The sequence below is a fragment of the Gastrolobium bilobum genome, unplaced genomic scaffold, assembly GCF_033153095.1.
Source record: "Gastrolobium bilobum isolate Gb01-03AN ecotype WA unplaced genomic scaffold, APGP_CSIRO_Gbil_v1 utg26319, whole genome shotgun sequence".
In the NCBI taxonomy this organism is placed as follows: domain Eukaryota; kingdom Viridiplantae; phylum Streptophyta; class Magnoliopsida; order Fabales; family Fabaceae; genus Gastrolobium; species Gastrolobium bilobum.
In genome coordinates this window covers 51,652-69,532 of record NW_026898644.1, presented here as the reverse complement: position 1 = coordinate 69,532, position 17,881 = coordinate 51,652, and the positions used below count along the sequence as shown (strand labels likewise).

Below are 17,881 nucleotides of genomic sequence, written 5' to 3'. Positions count from 1 at the left end.
ACTTTGATTAGATTTGAGTTTTAAAAACTAATTTATTTTGAATGGTAGTGGGCTATAAATTAGTTAACTCAATTTAATATTAACATTTTAAAATTTTAATTTTTCTAAAAATTACAAAATATAATATTACTCAACTCAACTTAAATTAATATTTTATATATAATATGACAATATTTCTATATTAATATAACTATTTAAAATATTATATAATATAATTTTTAAAATTTATTACTTATTCATATAAATTATTTATATCAGTAAATTTTTGTTTAAGCCTTTATAAAAGGATGAATACCGAACTCAGAAAAAATTAAACATGGGCGAGAAAACCGAGAAAGAAGAAAGATTCTGATGAATGCTTGGATTTCCGGGCTTTGAAAAAAAATTTATCCGAAAATTTTGTTTTTTAAAAATATAAATTTTACATTTAGTTTATAATAATATTCAAAAGCAGTGTTTTAAATCTTGGCTCGGACCGGCCGGGTCGACCCGGGACTCGGTGACCTGGTGGGTTACCCGGTCCGAGCGGGTAGTTAGACCTGTTATGAAGTCAGTCCGGATTGGACCGGTTGATCCGATCGAAACCCGACGACCCGATTGAGTTGGGTTAAATTGATTTTTCTTTCTTTTTTTGATAATTTTTTTTTTGTTGATAAGAACTCTTGAATTAAATCATATTCATATTTTATGATGAATATGATTAAAAGTAAGGTGAAAAATAAGGTATTTTAGATTAGTGTAGTTCATTTATGTAATTTAGTTGCAACTTATAATGATCTCATGAAGTTAAGTGGTGATAAACACTGATGGTCTCATGATCTCATCTCAAAGGTCTAGAGCTAGAAGCTTAGAAGTATACAATATTTGCTATCATTGAAAACCAATTTATTTTTTGAAGCTCATAGATAGTTTTCTTATGTAATTTTTATTAATATAAGTAATATTTTTATATTTTTAATATGTGAACAGTAAAATCCGTTGAACCCGGTTAAATCAGTGACCCAGTACCTCGACCGGTTCGATAACCGATCTGAGTTTTAAAACACTGTTCAAAAGTTTAAAATTTAGAAAAACTTAAATTTTTCAGAAATTCTAAAAAAAATCATGTACCAAACGGTCGAGAACATAATAGTATGATATTCCTTAACTGTAGACAAGTTTTACTCTTCTTTATTGCACCAAGTTAGTAGGAGGCGCAATCTCCTCTATTCTCTTGGGATTTTCTTTACATATTTCAGGGTATCTGTTTTTGAATGAATATTCTTTGTTACTACTTTTAATATTAGATTTTGTGATCCTTCGTATGAATATTGGATTTTTTTTGGCGAATCAGATTAATCATAAAACGATGGAAATATCTTAAAAAAAATAAAATTCTCATAATCTCAATACATGGGAATCAAAATAATCTCGTAAGATCAACATATAGGATTTGCTAAAATCCTGTATCGTTGACGTGCATAAATTATTCTGTACAATTAACGTGCAAAATTGATCGCATTAGTTTAATATTTTTTTAAAAAAATTATTTTTATAAAAAAAAAACACATATGGCCCCACTTTCTGTCTTTCACACTCTTTTGGCTAACAAAGTGTACACAGTACAATTACTATGTAGCCATCAATCAATAATTTCTTTCCATTCATTCAAAAACTAAAAAAGAAAAGAAAATAAAAAAAAGCAAAAGCTAATAATAACTATCTCCAATGACACTTTTTCCTTAGTCAGTCAAAAGACAGGGAGAAGAGAAAAGAAAAGCATTGCTCCATCTTCTACTCTTCTCTCACCATTGTACTTCATTGAGAGACTATGAGTGTGTTCTGTGGAGTGAAATAAAAATAAAACTGAAGAAGCTCTGAGTTGAGCTCTGGAAGGAGACAATACAGAGAACTAGAGGGGAAATAAAGTGGTACCCATTGTTTTTCTTCTTCTTCATTGGTCTTTGTCCCTTCCTCTTGTTATTCTTCGTTTGTTTTTCCGTTCTTATTATTCTTTTGGGTGCCTAGATCTCTTTTTGTTTCACCATTTTTTTTTTTTTTGTTTCAGATTCTTTATGTTTTTCCTCTTTGTTTTGTTTTTTCTTAAAAGTGTTTTAAGTGATAGTTTTGCAATGGAAATAGAAGAGAATGTAGGAAATTTTTGCATTTTGACACATCTCTACCTTGCTGGTTCTTGTTGCCTCTTTTTTGGTTTTTCCCCCTTCCTTCTTTCTTTTTCTTTTCCTATATGTTCTGTGTATTTCTTATTACCTCGGAAATTGAGGGTTTTTGCTCAAAGGCTTTGTATTTTGAGGTTATCTAATTGATGGGTCGATGAGGCTTTGACTGATTATATCTGCTATCAGGCATCTTCAAGCTAAATTACATTCCACTATTTCATTATTTTTGCTTTGATTAACTGTGATCTCTCTTTTTCAAGTCAATTTTCCAAAATTGAATAATTTAAGCTCCTATGTATCCAGAGCTTGGGAAATTAATTTTACACAAGGCCTTGTGGTGGATGATGTCTATGGTTTCTGATGCACGAGGCTTCAAGCTTCTAATTGAGTTTTCTAAATTTGTCGTTCCTATATTGATATGATTTATAATGGTGCTTATGCTTTCAACAACCCACACTACTTAGAAAAGTATGACTGCTTGATTCTCTCATTCCATATTCTTCTTCTGTTAGATAGTTCCCAGCTTATTCCACTTAAATTTGTTTGAAATAGACCCTGTTATTTAATGATAATTGATTATTTATTAAAAGCGAACTTAACTCAAGCTAAGTGAAGCTCCTATTAATTAGCCCTTTGCTCTTTTTGCAGGGTTTTCTTAACTAGCAGTCTTTATTTGATGATATGTGATATTGGAACATGGAGAGGGTTGCAGAGCCAAAGGCACTTCCTAGGACCTTGCCTGTTCTTGTTGAGGTATCTAATGCACACACAACTGCAATAAGAGAAGCTGGTCAAAGACTAACTGTGCAGGATGTTTCAAGTGTGCGTGGGATGTCAGCAAGAGAAGTGAATCAGTTTTTGAAAGCACGGGATGGCCCTATGACACGTCTGGCCTCCATAAGGGAAGTGGCTCAGTTATCAAATGCGCGAATAGATTTGGTTAGAGAAGATATGGGATTCGATACCGGATCCTCTCAAGAGCCTGTCTCTCCCGCACCTACAAGAACATGGAAAGGAAAGGCCTCTTTGCCAGAACAAGAAGAACTTATGCCTGATATTGAGACATTGAAGGGCGGCAATGATTTTTCTGGAGAAACTAGTCCAAGTTCATTTGCTGGTGCTAGTCATCCCCCCGAACCTGTTGATACTGATCTTATGAGAATGGTTTATGTTCCCATAGGTCAAAACAAATCTGAGGCTGAATGCTTAATGAAGAGCATGTCCCTGAAGGGTCCTTTCTTGGAAGATCTTTCAATTCGTGTTCCCACCAAGAAACCAAGCCTAGCTGTTGTTTCTCCTGCAGAAAGTCTGGTTGAAGAATCAAATGACATGGGGAGCTTACCCTCACCATTTTCAAGTGCTCGCGTATCTCAAAATACTGAGAACTCTCTCCTTTCCCCAGATTCTGAGGAGAAAGAATGTGTTTGGGATGCTTCCTTTCCTCCAAGTGGCAATGTCAGTCCACATAGTAGTATTGATAGTATTGGTGTTGTCAGAGCAATGAGCATTGTTTCTAGTGTTGCAAGTACATATCGGAGTGATGCAATCACTAGTGATGGCATGCTTAGTTTAGACTGGAATTGTGATAGTACTAAAGGTAGTGTAAGGGGGGATTCACTTGAGAGTGCAAAAACTAGTGCTAGTCGAGTAAGTGGTAGCAGTGGCCTCAGTGATGATAGCAACTGGAGTAACATCACTGGTAGTGCCAATAAGCCTCACAAAGGAAATGATTCTAGGTGGAAGGCTATCCTTGCCATCCGAGCACGGGATGGACTTTTGGGCATGAGTCATTTTAGGTTACTCAAACTGCTTGGTTGTGGTGATATTGGAAGTGTATATCTCTCAGAGCTGAGTGCAACTCGGTGTTGTTTTGCAATTAAAGTTATGGACAAGGCATCCCTGGCAAGCAGAAAGAAGCTGACCCGGGCACAGACAGAAAGGGAGATATTGCAGTTGCTGGATCATCCATTTCTGCCTACTTTGTATACACATTTTGAGACTGACAGATTCTCCTGTTTGGTAATGGAATACTGTCCAGGGGGTGATCTACACACTTTAAGGCAACGGCAACCTGGGAAACATTTCTCAGAGTATGCTGCGCGGTATGTTTTGTACTTGATAAACATACATTCATTTACCAAAAACTATTTGTTAAGTGCTTGAAATCACAAAGATCTGCTTTTTCTAGTCAGTGATCTTTATGTGTTCATGCATGGTTATGTTCATACATTCAATTGTCATTTATGCATTTACGTACTCCTTTTCATGCATGTTCCATAATTTATCACTTTTGAGATTTGTGATGAAAATTTTCCTGGCTTTAAAAGAAGATGAAAGAAAGTGGGAAGCATGGGTGTTTAATTGAGCTTCTTGAATGACTTCTCGCTTATTTAATATTTCTTCATCTATGACACCTGAAGTAAACACTAAAGTTTTACTAGTGTGAGCTATTTTTCTTAACCATTATGAATAGAGGAACATTATTTTCTACTTTCTGATTTCTTTCATGTCATGCATTATTGATACATGTCTGATTTGGCAATAGGCAGCTGTTTTGATATTCCGTTTCCTATTATTCCTTCACAAAACCAATGATTCGATTGTTAATATCTGTTGAATAGTAATAATTACCTCTGTGCAAGAATGGAAGAGAATAAAATTGTGCGTAACTTTCTTTTTTGGTTGTGTGTTGGCATGGAGGTTTGAAACCAATACATAACTTTGTACCAAAACAATTGCTTCTAACTACAATATATATGCTATGTTTGGGTGGGAGGTAAGGAAGAGAAAGAGAATGGAGGGTAAAAGTGACAAGACCGTTGTGTGGAATATTTTTAAGGAGAACATTTCGGTTCAATCCCCTCCTCTGAGTTTGGGTTGAAATTATTGGCCTTATAAGAGGGAATAAATCAATAATGGTTAGTTTGATCAGATACTAAAGCAACCATAGACCAGAAGTGAAACTGGTAAAAGTGACTGACATATTTTTGTAAAGGTTATGGGGAATATAACTATGGCTATGATAATGTCAGAAGGAAATTTATGCAACAGATACAGATTGATCTTAAATTTGTGCTCAAATTGGGCATGATGAAATACAACTGCATTATTTAATGATCAAAATTAATTGAACATTGAGACATCCATGAAATCATATGTCTACATGTTTAAAGAGGCTGTATGATATGGGAAATTTCTTCATGTGTAGAGTGTGTACATGGGTTAATTATGCGTTTTTACTTTTGAGAGAGCTTGGGACAGTCAGAGAAGGATTGATTTTTGGAGTGCTTGTTTCACTGTGGCAATCCCGCAATGAAACATGAATATCCTGATCCGTGATCTGCATTTTTATTAAATGCAAATGCATGTCTTAGTATCTTGCACACATGGATAGAATCCTTTGCATAACAATGAATTTTGGGGGAGTTGCTTCTTTTTGCAATCTGAAACAATAGGAAGATGTCAAAACAATCCAATTTATTATTTGAATTAATTGACCATGATATTTTTTTGTTTTTTTATTTCGTTTTCATGTTGACGGGTTTTTTTTTTTTTTTTTTAAATATAATTTTTCTTTCCTGGTGGACTAAATTACATGTCATTCTCTGTATGTAGCTTTTATGCTGCAGAGGTCCTGTTGGCCCTTGAATATCTTCACATGCTTGGAGTTGTGTATCGAGACCTTAAACCTGAAAATGTACTGGTCCGAGATGATGGTCACATAATGCTCTCAGACTTTGATCTTTCTCTTAGATGTGTTGTTTCCCCTACCCTTATCAGAACTTGTTATGATGGTGACCCCTCAAAACGGATTGGTGGTGGTGCATTCTGTGTCCAGCCTGCTTGTATTGAACCTTCATCAGTATGCATTCAACCTTCCTGTTTTATGCCTCGGATCTTTCTTCAGAAAAATAAGAAGTCGCGGAAGCCTAAATCTGAGCCTGGCATGCCAGCCAGCACACTTCCAGAGCTTGTTGCCGAGCCTACAACGGCTCGGTCTATGTCCTTTGTTGGCACACATGAATACCTTGCACCTGAAATTATCAAAGGAGAAGGTCATGGAAGTGCAGTTGATTGGTGGACATTTGGAATTTTCTTGCATGAGTTATTATATGGTAAGACACCTTTCAAAGGATCAGGAAACCGTGCTACACTGTTCAATGTGGTAGGTCAGCAGCTCAGGTTTCCTGAATCGCCAGCCACCAGTTATGCTAGTCGTGATCTGATCCGGGGCTTGCTTGTGAAGGAGCCACAGCTCCGTCTTGGGGTGAAGAGGGGTGCAACTGAGATCAAACAGCACCCTTTCTTTGAAGGTGTGAACTGGGCATTGATTAGGTGTAGCACACCACCAGAAGTTCCAAGACCAGTTGAAAATGAGCTACCAGCAAAGTTTGAAGCAGTTGATACTGTTGGGGTTGGTAGCAATAGTAAGAGGATGGTAGGTAATGACTTGAAATCTGGGGGTAAATATCTGGACTTTGAGTTCTTTTAGTTTGGATTCCTCAATCTTCTTTGTGTTGTATTTTCAGCATCAGTTAATTTTACTAGAGATTTGCTGCATTTTATCATGTTATTTCAGTTTAGTGACAGTAGCAGAATTCCATTTCAGATGGAAATGATACCTCTAGTTTAAGGTAGGAGGATGGATACTCTTTTCTGATACCACAATTCATATAGATAAACCATGATCTAATGTCTCAATACAGAATCTAGATACTTCTCATTAAGTTATTAATTCCTCTTTCCATTTTGGGCAAGTTTTTGATTTTGTCAGGTAAGGCTGATGTCATTTGTTGTGTTATTCCTTTGAGTCTCTACCATTGTCATTAACACATGATGCTCCAAGAAGAGAACATTTTATGAATGATTTAATTTTGATATGCTCTGTAAAAGTCTGTTGCAGTATCATCTTATTCTGCATTGTCACATCATAAATGAGGTTGACAATGACAACAATTACTTAAAAAATGTGATAACAAATGGTTTGATGATGTGTGAACAATCTTCATAAATATTTAGAGCAATCCGGATCATGTTTGTTCTATCATCATGTTCAATTCAAATACATTGTTAATAGACACTTATGGGACATGCAAGTTAATGCTTATGTCTATGTCATAGATTTATATCATTATTTACGAATTGTTCAATTCTCCCTTCAAGGTTAACTTCCGTTCAATTCGAAGAAATAGTGATTGTTAAGCCATTAGGATTGGTCTAGTGGTGAGGGGTTTGAATAATCTGGACGAGGTCATAAGTTCAAACCTCAGTATTATCATTGGGATGGCTTATCCAATACAATATTTATTGAGCTAGGGAAGAGTTATCACCGATGGACCAAGTGAAAAAATAACAATAAATGGGCCTAATACCATATTCTAAGCTGAAATCTTAAGAAGATGAATTATGTACTCATTTCAGTACTCACTTAGTTCATTTTCAATTAATGCGGGATTCTTTTATGCTTGAATTTTCAAAAATAGCAATTCTAAGAAGTCTCAAATTGGTGGTGAGTTATTTATAGCCACGAACCTGCCTAGTCAGTTTGTTTGTTTGGTAAATTCCACATTGTTATACGTTATTATAGTATATTATTCCTCAATTATGGTAAGGCTATTTTTACCCAGTGCATCAAAGTTCGTTATAAAACCAGATGAAAACTACAGACTCAAAAAGCTTGGCTTTGATTGAAATGAACACTCAGAAATATGACAATAGTGGACATTTGGTAGAGGGTAAACAAATTTTGTGCAAAGAATCTTGATTTTCAGGAATATATGGTGGGAAAGTGAATTTCTCAATAATGTTACTAAAAAATTGTTTGGTAGATCAAAATATTACAAGGAATATTGACTTAAGATTACTTATTCTATGTTTGGTTGATCGTCAAATATTACTAAGAATATGAGGAGGTGATTTTACAAAATTAACCTTTATAATTCAAAACTTTTGCAATTTAAAATTAAAACAAAATTTTTACACAATCATCCAACACTGATGGGATGCTACTAAACATCTTGAATTTCTCCCCTTCCAACATTTCATCTTTAAAGAGAAACAATGAAAATTCATAGGAGGAGGTAGTTGACGGGATGCTTCTAGTAATAATAGTAAAGGGCACATAACGCTGCAATTAGGGATGTATATGGGCCAGGCTGGCCTGGCCTAGCCTACAGCCCGACCTACGATGAAAAGTAGAGTAGGCTTGTCAAGCTTGGTCTAAAGCCTTGTAGGCTGGCCTATTTAATTTTTTAAAATAAAATAAAATATTTATTTTAGGATATACGATATACATTATAGAGCTGGGGTATTATGTTGACTCTTTCTTGTTTGTCATTTTTTATGAATTATGAGAAGTACTAGTGCATGCATGAATTGAACTTTGCTCAGTATATTTTTATAGTTATTTTTTTTACTATTGTAAAAATTTTAATGCTCACTAGTGAAATTTATAACTCGTGTAAAAAAATGCAGCAATTTATGAACACGTTAATGACTTGTAATGTCAAGCGAATATTTTAAAAATTGTTAAAAATATTTTTAAAAATATTTCACTGGGGAGGCCTACAAGGCCTGTAGGCCATATAAGGCTCTCTAATTTTTAAAAATAATAAATAAAGTCTTTGGTAGGCCAATAGGCCAGATAGGTTGAATATATTTTTACGTAGGCTTAGGCTAGGAAGGCCAAAGCCTAGCTCAGCCTGGCCCATTTACACCCCTAGCTGCAATTACACGCAAATCAACCCAAAAAAAAGGAAGAACTCTTAGAGAAAAATTGAACACGAAGTAAATGATAGAATCTGAAGCAATTAGGACAGAAGACGCACTTATAAAAGGAATGAATATAAGAACGATGTAGAGAGCCATGTTGGCGCCGGTGTTGACGAAGAAGTTGGCGACGGGGTGAACGGTGACGATGAAGGTGCCGACAACAATGGTTACGAGCAATTGGATGGAGATGATGGAGTACACTTTTCAGATGAAGGATCACTGCAGTTCAGGGCTCTCAAGCATCATTGGGTACAGAGACCTTGCCCCGCTCTCCACATCCGTTTTCATGTACGTATGATTCCACATCTTCAGAACTTTGATCTCAAAAGCTTTTCCTCCGGTAAAGATTCTTGCCTGAGAAAGTGAAGGAAACGAAAGGAAAATGTAAGAGGAAGAGACGAAGAGAGCAATAGAGAAGAAAACAGGGGAATTATTGTCTAAAAATTAATTCAATATTTTCCACCGTGTGGGATTTTCATAATACCACCTGTGAGGTGGTATTATTCGTTGGGAATTTTGTTCACAATTTAAAATCCTGGGAAAATAAGAATCTCAGAAAAATTTTCGCACTCCTTTGTATCAAATGTGGGCAAATAAGATTCTCAATGTCAGTTTCTTGGGAATATCAAATTTACCCACGTACCAAACGCCACCCAATTGTATTTTGTTGATGAAAAAAAGTCAAAGAAATTGTGCAAGAGTTAGTAGCTCAATTGGCCTTGGTTCAAGCCATCATGTCACTTTTATATTTTTACAAGCAAAGGGAATCAAATAGTGCATCTTTAAAATGAATGCATGTAACTTCAACTAATACGTCAAAGCAATTTTCTTGACATATATACACATACTATTAATTATATTTACTATTGAATTCAAAAATTGCTCTTAATCCCACTCAATTGAAATCGACTGACTCAGGACCCGTTTGGATGAGGTTTTTGTTATCCAAAAGTTACTTTTTTAAGGAAAAAAAGCACATCTCACTTAAAGTTCGTTTATATGTCTGTTTAAAAAAAATAGAAGTCACAAAAAAGACAAAAAGTTACTTTTTTTAGAAGCTAAAATTTTTAACTTTTAAAAAAGCAGAAGTCAAAAGCTAAATATTTTTTTTCTTTCAAAAACTAAATATTTTTATAAAAATATAAATAAATTTAACTGTTATAAAAAATACTTCTAAAATAAGAAAGAAAGAAAAACTATTTTTTCTAAAACCCAAACAAAAGAGCTCTCAATCAGTTTGATCTTTAATATTGGTAAAAATTGACTAACTCAACTAATGATTCTTGAGTATGGTGCAATTTATTAGTTGACTTCTCATGGCCTGTTATTATTGTCAAGGTTCAATGGGCTGGACCCGTACCGAATGTTGAGATGTTGTCATGTTTTGGCTAGCTAGATTTTGATCCACACATCACTAGTAAATTAAACTTTTTTATTTTTTTTTGGTAAACAGTAAATTAAACCTTTTAATTAGCATCGATACTGATATGCATGCGAGCAGTGTATTCTAATAATTAATCCAATACATTTTAAATATGGATATCTGCCTGTTTACTTTAAAAATAATTTTATTTTGAAAAATATTTTCTTTGACTAGAACAGAAATTGAATTTTAAGGAAAAACAAAAAAACAAAATACAACCAAGGAACAAAAAAATCTCCGGAAGTTCTGAAGTTCATTTCGATTTTTATAATTTTTCACATGTTTCTAAAAATAAATATGATTCGATTCTATCGAATTGATAAAATAATTTGGTTCTGAACGAAATTAATTTAAAAAATTGGTTTTTTCTTAAAATAATTTAAAATGTAGGTTGATTTTTTTTAAAAAAATAAAAAATATTATCATTTATAATATAATCGATTGATAAATTTTTTTATGGGATTAATATTTCTCATGTTATAAGAAATAATTTTATCTTCAAAACACCCATAAAAATGTGTGAGGTCGATATTTTCTTTTTTTCTCTCTTCTTGCATGACCCCGTATGGATTCCTCAAATTTTTATATGAGTATAATAGATAAAGACCAACAATAATAGTTACCTGATTCACTTAACATCTATCGTGTGAGAGAGTAGTAATATAAAAATTATTATTGGATATTCACTTACAAGATTATGTTGTTAGGTGAAATAGTTATTTTATATTGTATTGGAGCCAACATGACAAAGTGATCATAAATTTGATTCTCAATTATTCTATTAATAAAAAAATTAAATATCATAAAATTACTTAACACAAATAAATTGTGTTTAATGCATCATCCATTCTAGAAGGTCAACAACACGGGGCATGTTAGAGAAGGAATAGTGACCAAAATGTCACTGTTCACTAAGTTTTTTACCTAAATGCCACACGAACAGTGTTATTTTTCAATCTGCCACGGGGCAAGTTCGCTACCCAATGTAGCGAACTCCATATTTTTTTTTTAAACTTGATACTTGTTATCCACTAGAAACGTGACACGTCAGCAAACCGAGTTCGCTACACCAGATAGCGAACTTGCCCCCGTGACAAATTGAGAAATAACATTGTTCGCGTGACATTTAGATAAAAACTTGGTGAACAGTGATATTTTGATCGGTGTTTCTGTTAGAGAAAACCTTCCAACATAATTTACAAGAAGTAACAAATTATGTACTGACACTCGTACCTCGTTTCCGTCCTCATTGACTTACTGTTTCGAAGGGCCGATGTGGATAGTGACGCGTTCCACCAAATGAGTCTTTCTATCTCATTTACGATGGTGGGGATATCACCATTTTGTAGTTTTTTTTTTTAATTATTTATGCATTTATTGTTTCTTATATTATAATAGATAATTTTTATCTCCTACACTCATATAAAAGTTTGTAGAATCCATATTTTTTCTTTCTTCCCTCACATGGGTCTCATACACTTTTATATGTGTGTAAATGATAAAATTATTTTCTACAACACGAGAAACATTAAATTCATTATTTATATATCATTTTTGCTACTCCATATTATTATTTTTAATAATAAAATAACAAAAACATATATTTTGACAATTTTCTGTACTTTTATCTATTAAACTAAAAAAAGTATACATGCACAAAAAAAAAATATACACAAATCACCAACAAAGCCTGATACGGTTGGTAGATAGCTGAGTCCCGTAGGCTATAAGCATGCAAATCTCTTTTGGTGCAGGTCGTGTGTATACAAAATACTTTGTTGGTAAAGACAAAATTTACTTCAGTAATCTCTACGTTTCGCGGGGATTAGTCTTTGTGTTTCGGCTGAGTGATATCCTTTTAGTTTATTAAAAAAAATATACAAATCACCAATCCTTTTCAAATAAACATGCAATATTAACGGAGGTGACAATTTTAAACACAACCACTAACACGATATGAAAAAATTTGTATTCATATCGACCTAGTTTGAAATTTGTGACATTTGAGTTGACAAAAGCGGCCATGAAAAAATTTGTGTTGTGTTACATGTCAACCCACTAATACGAAATTAACTTGTATTGATCTTCTTACAAGTTATCCGTGTTGTGTCGTGTCGTTTCAACACGATATTGGTGTCTTACCATGCCGTATCAACTCGCATAATAAACAATCACACTTTGAAGTTCAGGATTATTTGTATTCGTATCATATCGTGTTTTGTTGTGTCGTGTCAATCTGAATTCATCACTTCTATTTTAACCGCTAGGCTTCAATTTTTCATTTTTGTATTGCTAATTATTATTTGCACACTTCTCATACACAATATTTATATTTATGCATCTATAAAACATACATGGCTGCGTGTATTTAATTAAATTCACTTGAATTAGTTCAAAATTTTTGCAAACCCTTTTCAAAAAGTAAAAATGCAAAGCACCCGCACATGCAAAAAAGTTTTTCTCTAATTGAACTGGCCGGTAATCAGTGCCACAATACTCTGACAATGATTGTGGGGGAAGAAAGCACAATGGAATATTTTGTACGACCTATATCGCTGAAACTCTTTTGGTGCAGCAAAATTTAGCCACTTCTTTTTCGAAGCCATATATCTATCTGTCTATCAATAGTGGCACGTTGCACGCTGCTCTATTCCTTGAATATGACTCTATGCAATCACTTGTTGGATGAATTTTGTCCTTCTATGGTACAACATTAAAAAATTGTGCTAAGATTTCGAACCATAATGGCCTAAGATACACACGCATTCATGTGGTTTCAACCGTCCGCGTTTGGAATGGTTCCATTGTATACCTCTAGGGAAATTATCCATTTTAGGTGATGGACATTATTCTTAGAACACTCTCTCATTGCTCTTTCCAAAAATAAATAAATAAGTAAATAAATAAATAAGTAAATAAATGAATAATACATAAATTTGTTGGTTTTCATTGTTATTGTTGGAAATAATATATTTAGGATATCTTTATTATTTGTAAAGATCTATTTCCTTATTTCATTAGAATTTATGTTAGGTTTGGGCTAAGTCTATTAGTAGTTCTTTATATATTGTACTCTTTTGAGTCAATTAAATATACATATTTATTTTCAATGTTCCTCTTGTCTCTTTTTATTTTACATGGTATCTAGAGCCTAACGAAAGGAATCCTTGTCTGCCTTTCCTTAATCTTTTTCATAATTATAATATGGTAGTAGAGGCAGAACTAGAGGGGGGCTAGGGTGGGCCCCCTCCCCCCCTAAAATTTGGTGGAAAAAATTATATATATAAATGATATTTTAATAATATTACAAATGTGTGTGAGTGGGTAAATTACTGACATGCATGAGCGTGAAGAGGAAGCACAAAACCTCAACGGCTCAAATCAAACTTCTGAAAATTGTTCAGTTTGCAATTGCAAGAGAAGACAACTGAAGAGGAAACACAAGCATTTTCATTGAAGGGGCCGTGGGACTCAATCTTGAAACACTCTTCACTCTTCAGTTTTCAGTGATAGTTAATAACCCGCCTCAACCTTTCTTACCTTCTTTTGGGGGTAAAATTTAAGAAAATGATTTAGCTTTTGCATTTTCATTTTTCATTCAGCTTCTCCTAATTGCACTAGCTTGAAAAGTCAAGGACGATTTCGGTTATGAAGAAGACAAAGAAAAGTTAAATATTTCTAGGATTAAAATATTAAAAAGTGGGTGGCTTGATTCGGTAGTTCATTTGCCAATATATAGGTTATGAAAAAACAAGACTGTGCAAGAAGAAAACAAAAAATAGTGAAAACAGAGGAAGAGAGTGCCGTAGCACTTAAAAGGCGTTTGGTAGAGGAGAAATATTTTTTTACCGGGAAACAATATTTTCTGAGAATATGATGGGAATTTTTTTTTCTGGTTAAGTTACTAAAAGGTCTTTGGTAGGCCAATTTTTTTTCCAGAAATGGTGAGTTAATTTTAATGATGTTGTGTGTTAATTTTCCCACCACATGGAAAAAAATAATTCCACCCCTTCAATAATAGTAATCTACCCCAACTATTTTACATAGAAAAGCAAATAATGGGGAAAAAATTTCCCAGTCATACTTTTACTTCACCTCCTACCAAACATAGGCAAATAAATTTCCAACCCCATTTTCTTAGGAAATTTTTTTGTCACCTCCTACCAAACACGTGATTGTGAGATTTAAAAATTGTAGTGTGTTCTTCTAAATTATTCTTAATTTCTTTAAATTTCCAACAATTTTAGCTATAAAAAAAAGGGGAAAAAGACTTCTCATGTTGCATGAGAAGTCTCCTCTCCTACCACTTTCACTTCGATGTCCGTGTCAATCACTTTTCTATTTTTTATTTTTTTCTTTAAGGTGGGGCCCACCCATTTCTCTTTCTGTAGGAAAACTTGAATTTCTCATGCAACATGAGAAATTGCAAGCCCTAAAAAGAATGAAAGGACATATATAACTTTGTGGGATCTAATTTATTGATAATGGATAATATGATTTATTTAAGGGTTCGCATCTTCTGCAACAATAGCATATGAATTTTTTTGTAGCAAACATATTTACACATGTGTATTTTGACATTTAAAAAGAAAGAAAAAAGTCAGGATCCGCATGCGTAAAATAAAATCTAGAACAAGCTTCGAAATAAAATAGAAGACCAATTTCTTGATGATTCTTTGATTACATACATTAAAAAAAGAAATTGTTTTGAGTTTTAACACAGATTCAATTATGCATGAGTTTAATAATAAGAAAATACGTAAAAAAGAGAGAGAGTCAAATTAAGTGACCTTAATCATTTTAATAGATTTCTTTTAATTTTTTTATATTAGATCTATATTATATTTCAAATATTTTTGTTTATAATATAATATTTTTATTTTCGTCCACCGTCATTAAAATTCCTGCGTCTGCCCCTGGATATCACCCACCATGAAGGATTGACTTTCCCAACTTTTCTGTTTCTCTTTTTCTCTCCGCTTCTCTTAGTTTCTTCTTCTCATTCCTGCCTTTGCTGTTGGAAGTGTTGTGCTCCGTCTCCGTCGATCGCTGCGGCAGTCGAAGGAGCTGCCGCGGCCGAGTTGTGCACGGTGAGGGGTCCACCGTCGGATTCCCTCTGCTTTCCACGATCTGACTCACCTTCATCGACCTGTGTTCATCAGATTTGTACTTGTTTTCCGGCAAAACTCAAATCCGCTCTCTCTAGCAACCAAATCAAGTCATTGTTCTAGTCGCGTTTCTTTCCTTTGGCTACATCATCTTTTCTTCTCCGGCCGAATCTTTTTTCTTCCAGCTATGTTTTCTTCTTCTTTGTTGATTTCTTGTTGTTATTTTGATTTTCTTTTGTGGCTTGTATTTGACCAATTTTAATTTATTTTCACATGTGCTTGTGGTGTTATTCAAGTCTGATTTGGCATGTATTTGATTTATTTGTTTCCATTGTTTGGCTTTATTTTGGCCTCCCATTCAGGGGGAGCATTTATCTCTGATGTTGCCTGGTCATTCCAGTTACACTGGCTCCGTTAGCTTATATCCCAGTTGCAGCAATGTCTTTCCTAGCCCTTTTGGCTGATGACTTTCTCAGTTGTTGCCTGGTCCAAGGATTTTTCTAGTTAAAATGGCTCTGTTAGCTTGTAAGTTGCAACAATGTCTTTCCCAGCCCTTTAGGCTGTTGTCTTTTCCAGCTTTTCAGACTGATGTTCATTTCAGTTGATTTGTTGTCGATTTCTCATACTTATATTCCTTGAGATATAGATAATATTTTATTTTAGTTTATTATGTTTGTTATTTCTCTTTAGGGTGAGTTGTTACAACCCCCCTCGTTTATTTTGATGTTATGTTTCTTAGTCTTTCTTGTTCAAACTTGTTACTTATGATCTATACCTTCCAGCTTGAGGGGAGTGTTGGAAAGAATATCTTCAGGATAATTTTATTATTTGTAAATATATATTTCTTTATTTCATTAAGATTTAGGTTAGGTTTGGGTTAAGCCCATTAGTATTTCTTTATATATTATACTCTTTTGAATTAATTAAATATACATATTTATTTTTAATATTCCTTTCGTATCTTGTTATTTTATAATTATAACTTTTCCAAAAAGAAACAAGCAATGTTCATTGAACTTGCCTTTTTCCAGAAATTTTTTTGTTATAAAAGTCTAAAACTCACTGGAATTTATGCTTTTGGTTATTTCTTTTACGATAGAAGAGGCACAAGTGTTTGATTTTGTACATTGAAAACAGAAAAATTGTCTTTCCAAAAAACAAAACAAGAAAAACCTGTTGTTTTGTTTATTTTTCAACAGCTAAAATATTTTAACTTACATAAAGAATTTGATAATAGGAAAACGTAATTGAAAAAAAGAAGAAGCATAAATATCAAGGAAAATAATTTATATATTTATATTTATGATCATATCCCAAAAGAGAACTAAGGAAATTTTTAGTTCTTTGACAAATTCGGATTATTTTTTATGTATAAGTATATATATTGTAAATTTATTGATTTATTTTTTAAAATTTGCTAATCAGTTTAAAGCACAATATGATGTTTACCCAAAAAAAGAAAAGAAAAAAGAAGAAGCACAATATAATTAAAGAAATAGGTGATGTGTGGCTCACCACACACGCACTCCCAATGAGTTTCCCTCAAACTAGGAGTGTGCATGGGTCAGGCGGGTCAGATTTTTGTGCCGACTCGACCCAACTTGGTTTTTATAGGTCAAATATTTTGACCCGACCCGCTTTAATTTGATACAAGTCAGGTTTGACTTAGTTTTGATTTTTTTGAACTAATACAGAACCGGGTCAGATCTGACCTGACTTGGTTTCTGATTTCGATGAAATTTCTACGTTGCAAACGACGAAAATTTCATCACAAAATTATTTTTTCGTCGGAATACTTTTTGTCAAAAAGAGACGAAATTTTTTCTCTAATGAAAATTTTTACAAAAATAAATTTTCTATCAAAATTTTCGACGAAATTTAATTTTCGTCAAAAGTTTTTACAAAAATGATTTCCTCCATCAAATGTTTTAAACGAAAAAAGAATTCCGTCAAAAATTTTGACGGAATGTTTTTCATTCAAAATTTCGATAGGAATGTGTTCTGACAAAGATTTCGACGAAAATTGTTTTGAGGGAAATGTTTCATTTGAAACTTTCGACGAAATTTAGATTCTCTAAAGAATTTTGACAGAAAAATTTTTTCGTGAAAATTTTTTATCTAAATTTTTTTTGTCAAAAATTTTTATGAAATTTTTTGACAGAAATGTGTTCTGTTGAAAAATTTGATGGAAATGTTTTTTTATCAAAAAACTTGACAAAAATATTTAGTCGAAAATTTTCGATGGAAATGTGTTTCGCTAAAAATTTTGTCGAAATTTTTTTTTTGTCAAAAAGTTTAATGAAAATGTTTACGTCGAAAACCTTCGCCGAAATTTGAATTCTGTAAAGAATTTTGATGAAATTTTTTTTCGTCCAAAAATTTCGATGGAAATGTGTTTCGTCGAAAATTTTGATGAATAT

The 17,881-nt window shown here is 33.2% G+C and overlaps 1 protein-coding gene across 1 annotated transcript; it reads left to right on the top strand.

Moving 5' to 3' along the window:
- Positions 1 to 1,799: 1,799 nt before the first annotated feature.
- LOC133317968 (serine/threonine-protein kinase D6PKL1) lies at positions 1,800 to 6,747 on the top strand. Its single transcript, XM_061519880.1, has 3 exons — positions 1,800 to 1,910; positions 2,808 to 4,261; positions 5,775 to 6,747. Exons 2-3 carry the CDS (start codon positions 2,856 to 2,858, stop codon positions 6,649 to 6,651), a joined length of 2,283 nt encoding a protein of 760 aa, XP_061375864.1. The 5' UTR covers positions 1,800 to 1,910; positions 2,808 to 2,855; the 3' UTR covers positions 6,652 to 6,747.
- Positions 6,748 to 17,881: the final 11,134 nt, after the last annotated feature.

Bases quoted from the DNA above. Each gene is read 5' to 3' on its own strand.
- LOC133317968 (XM_061519880.1), top strand. From the start codon at position 2,856: ATGGAGAGGGTTGCAGAGCCAAAGGCACTTCCTAGGACCTTGCCTGTT. The intron at 4,262-5,774 runs GTATGTTTTGTA...CTCTGTATGTAG, and splicing joins TTCTCAGAGTATGCTGCGCG to CTTTTATGCTGCAGAGGTCC.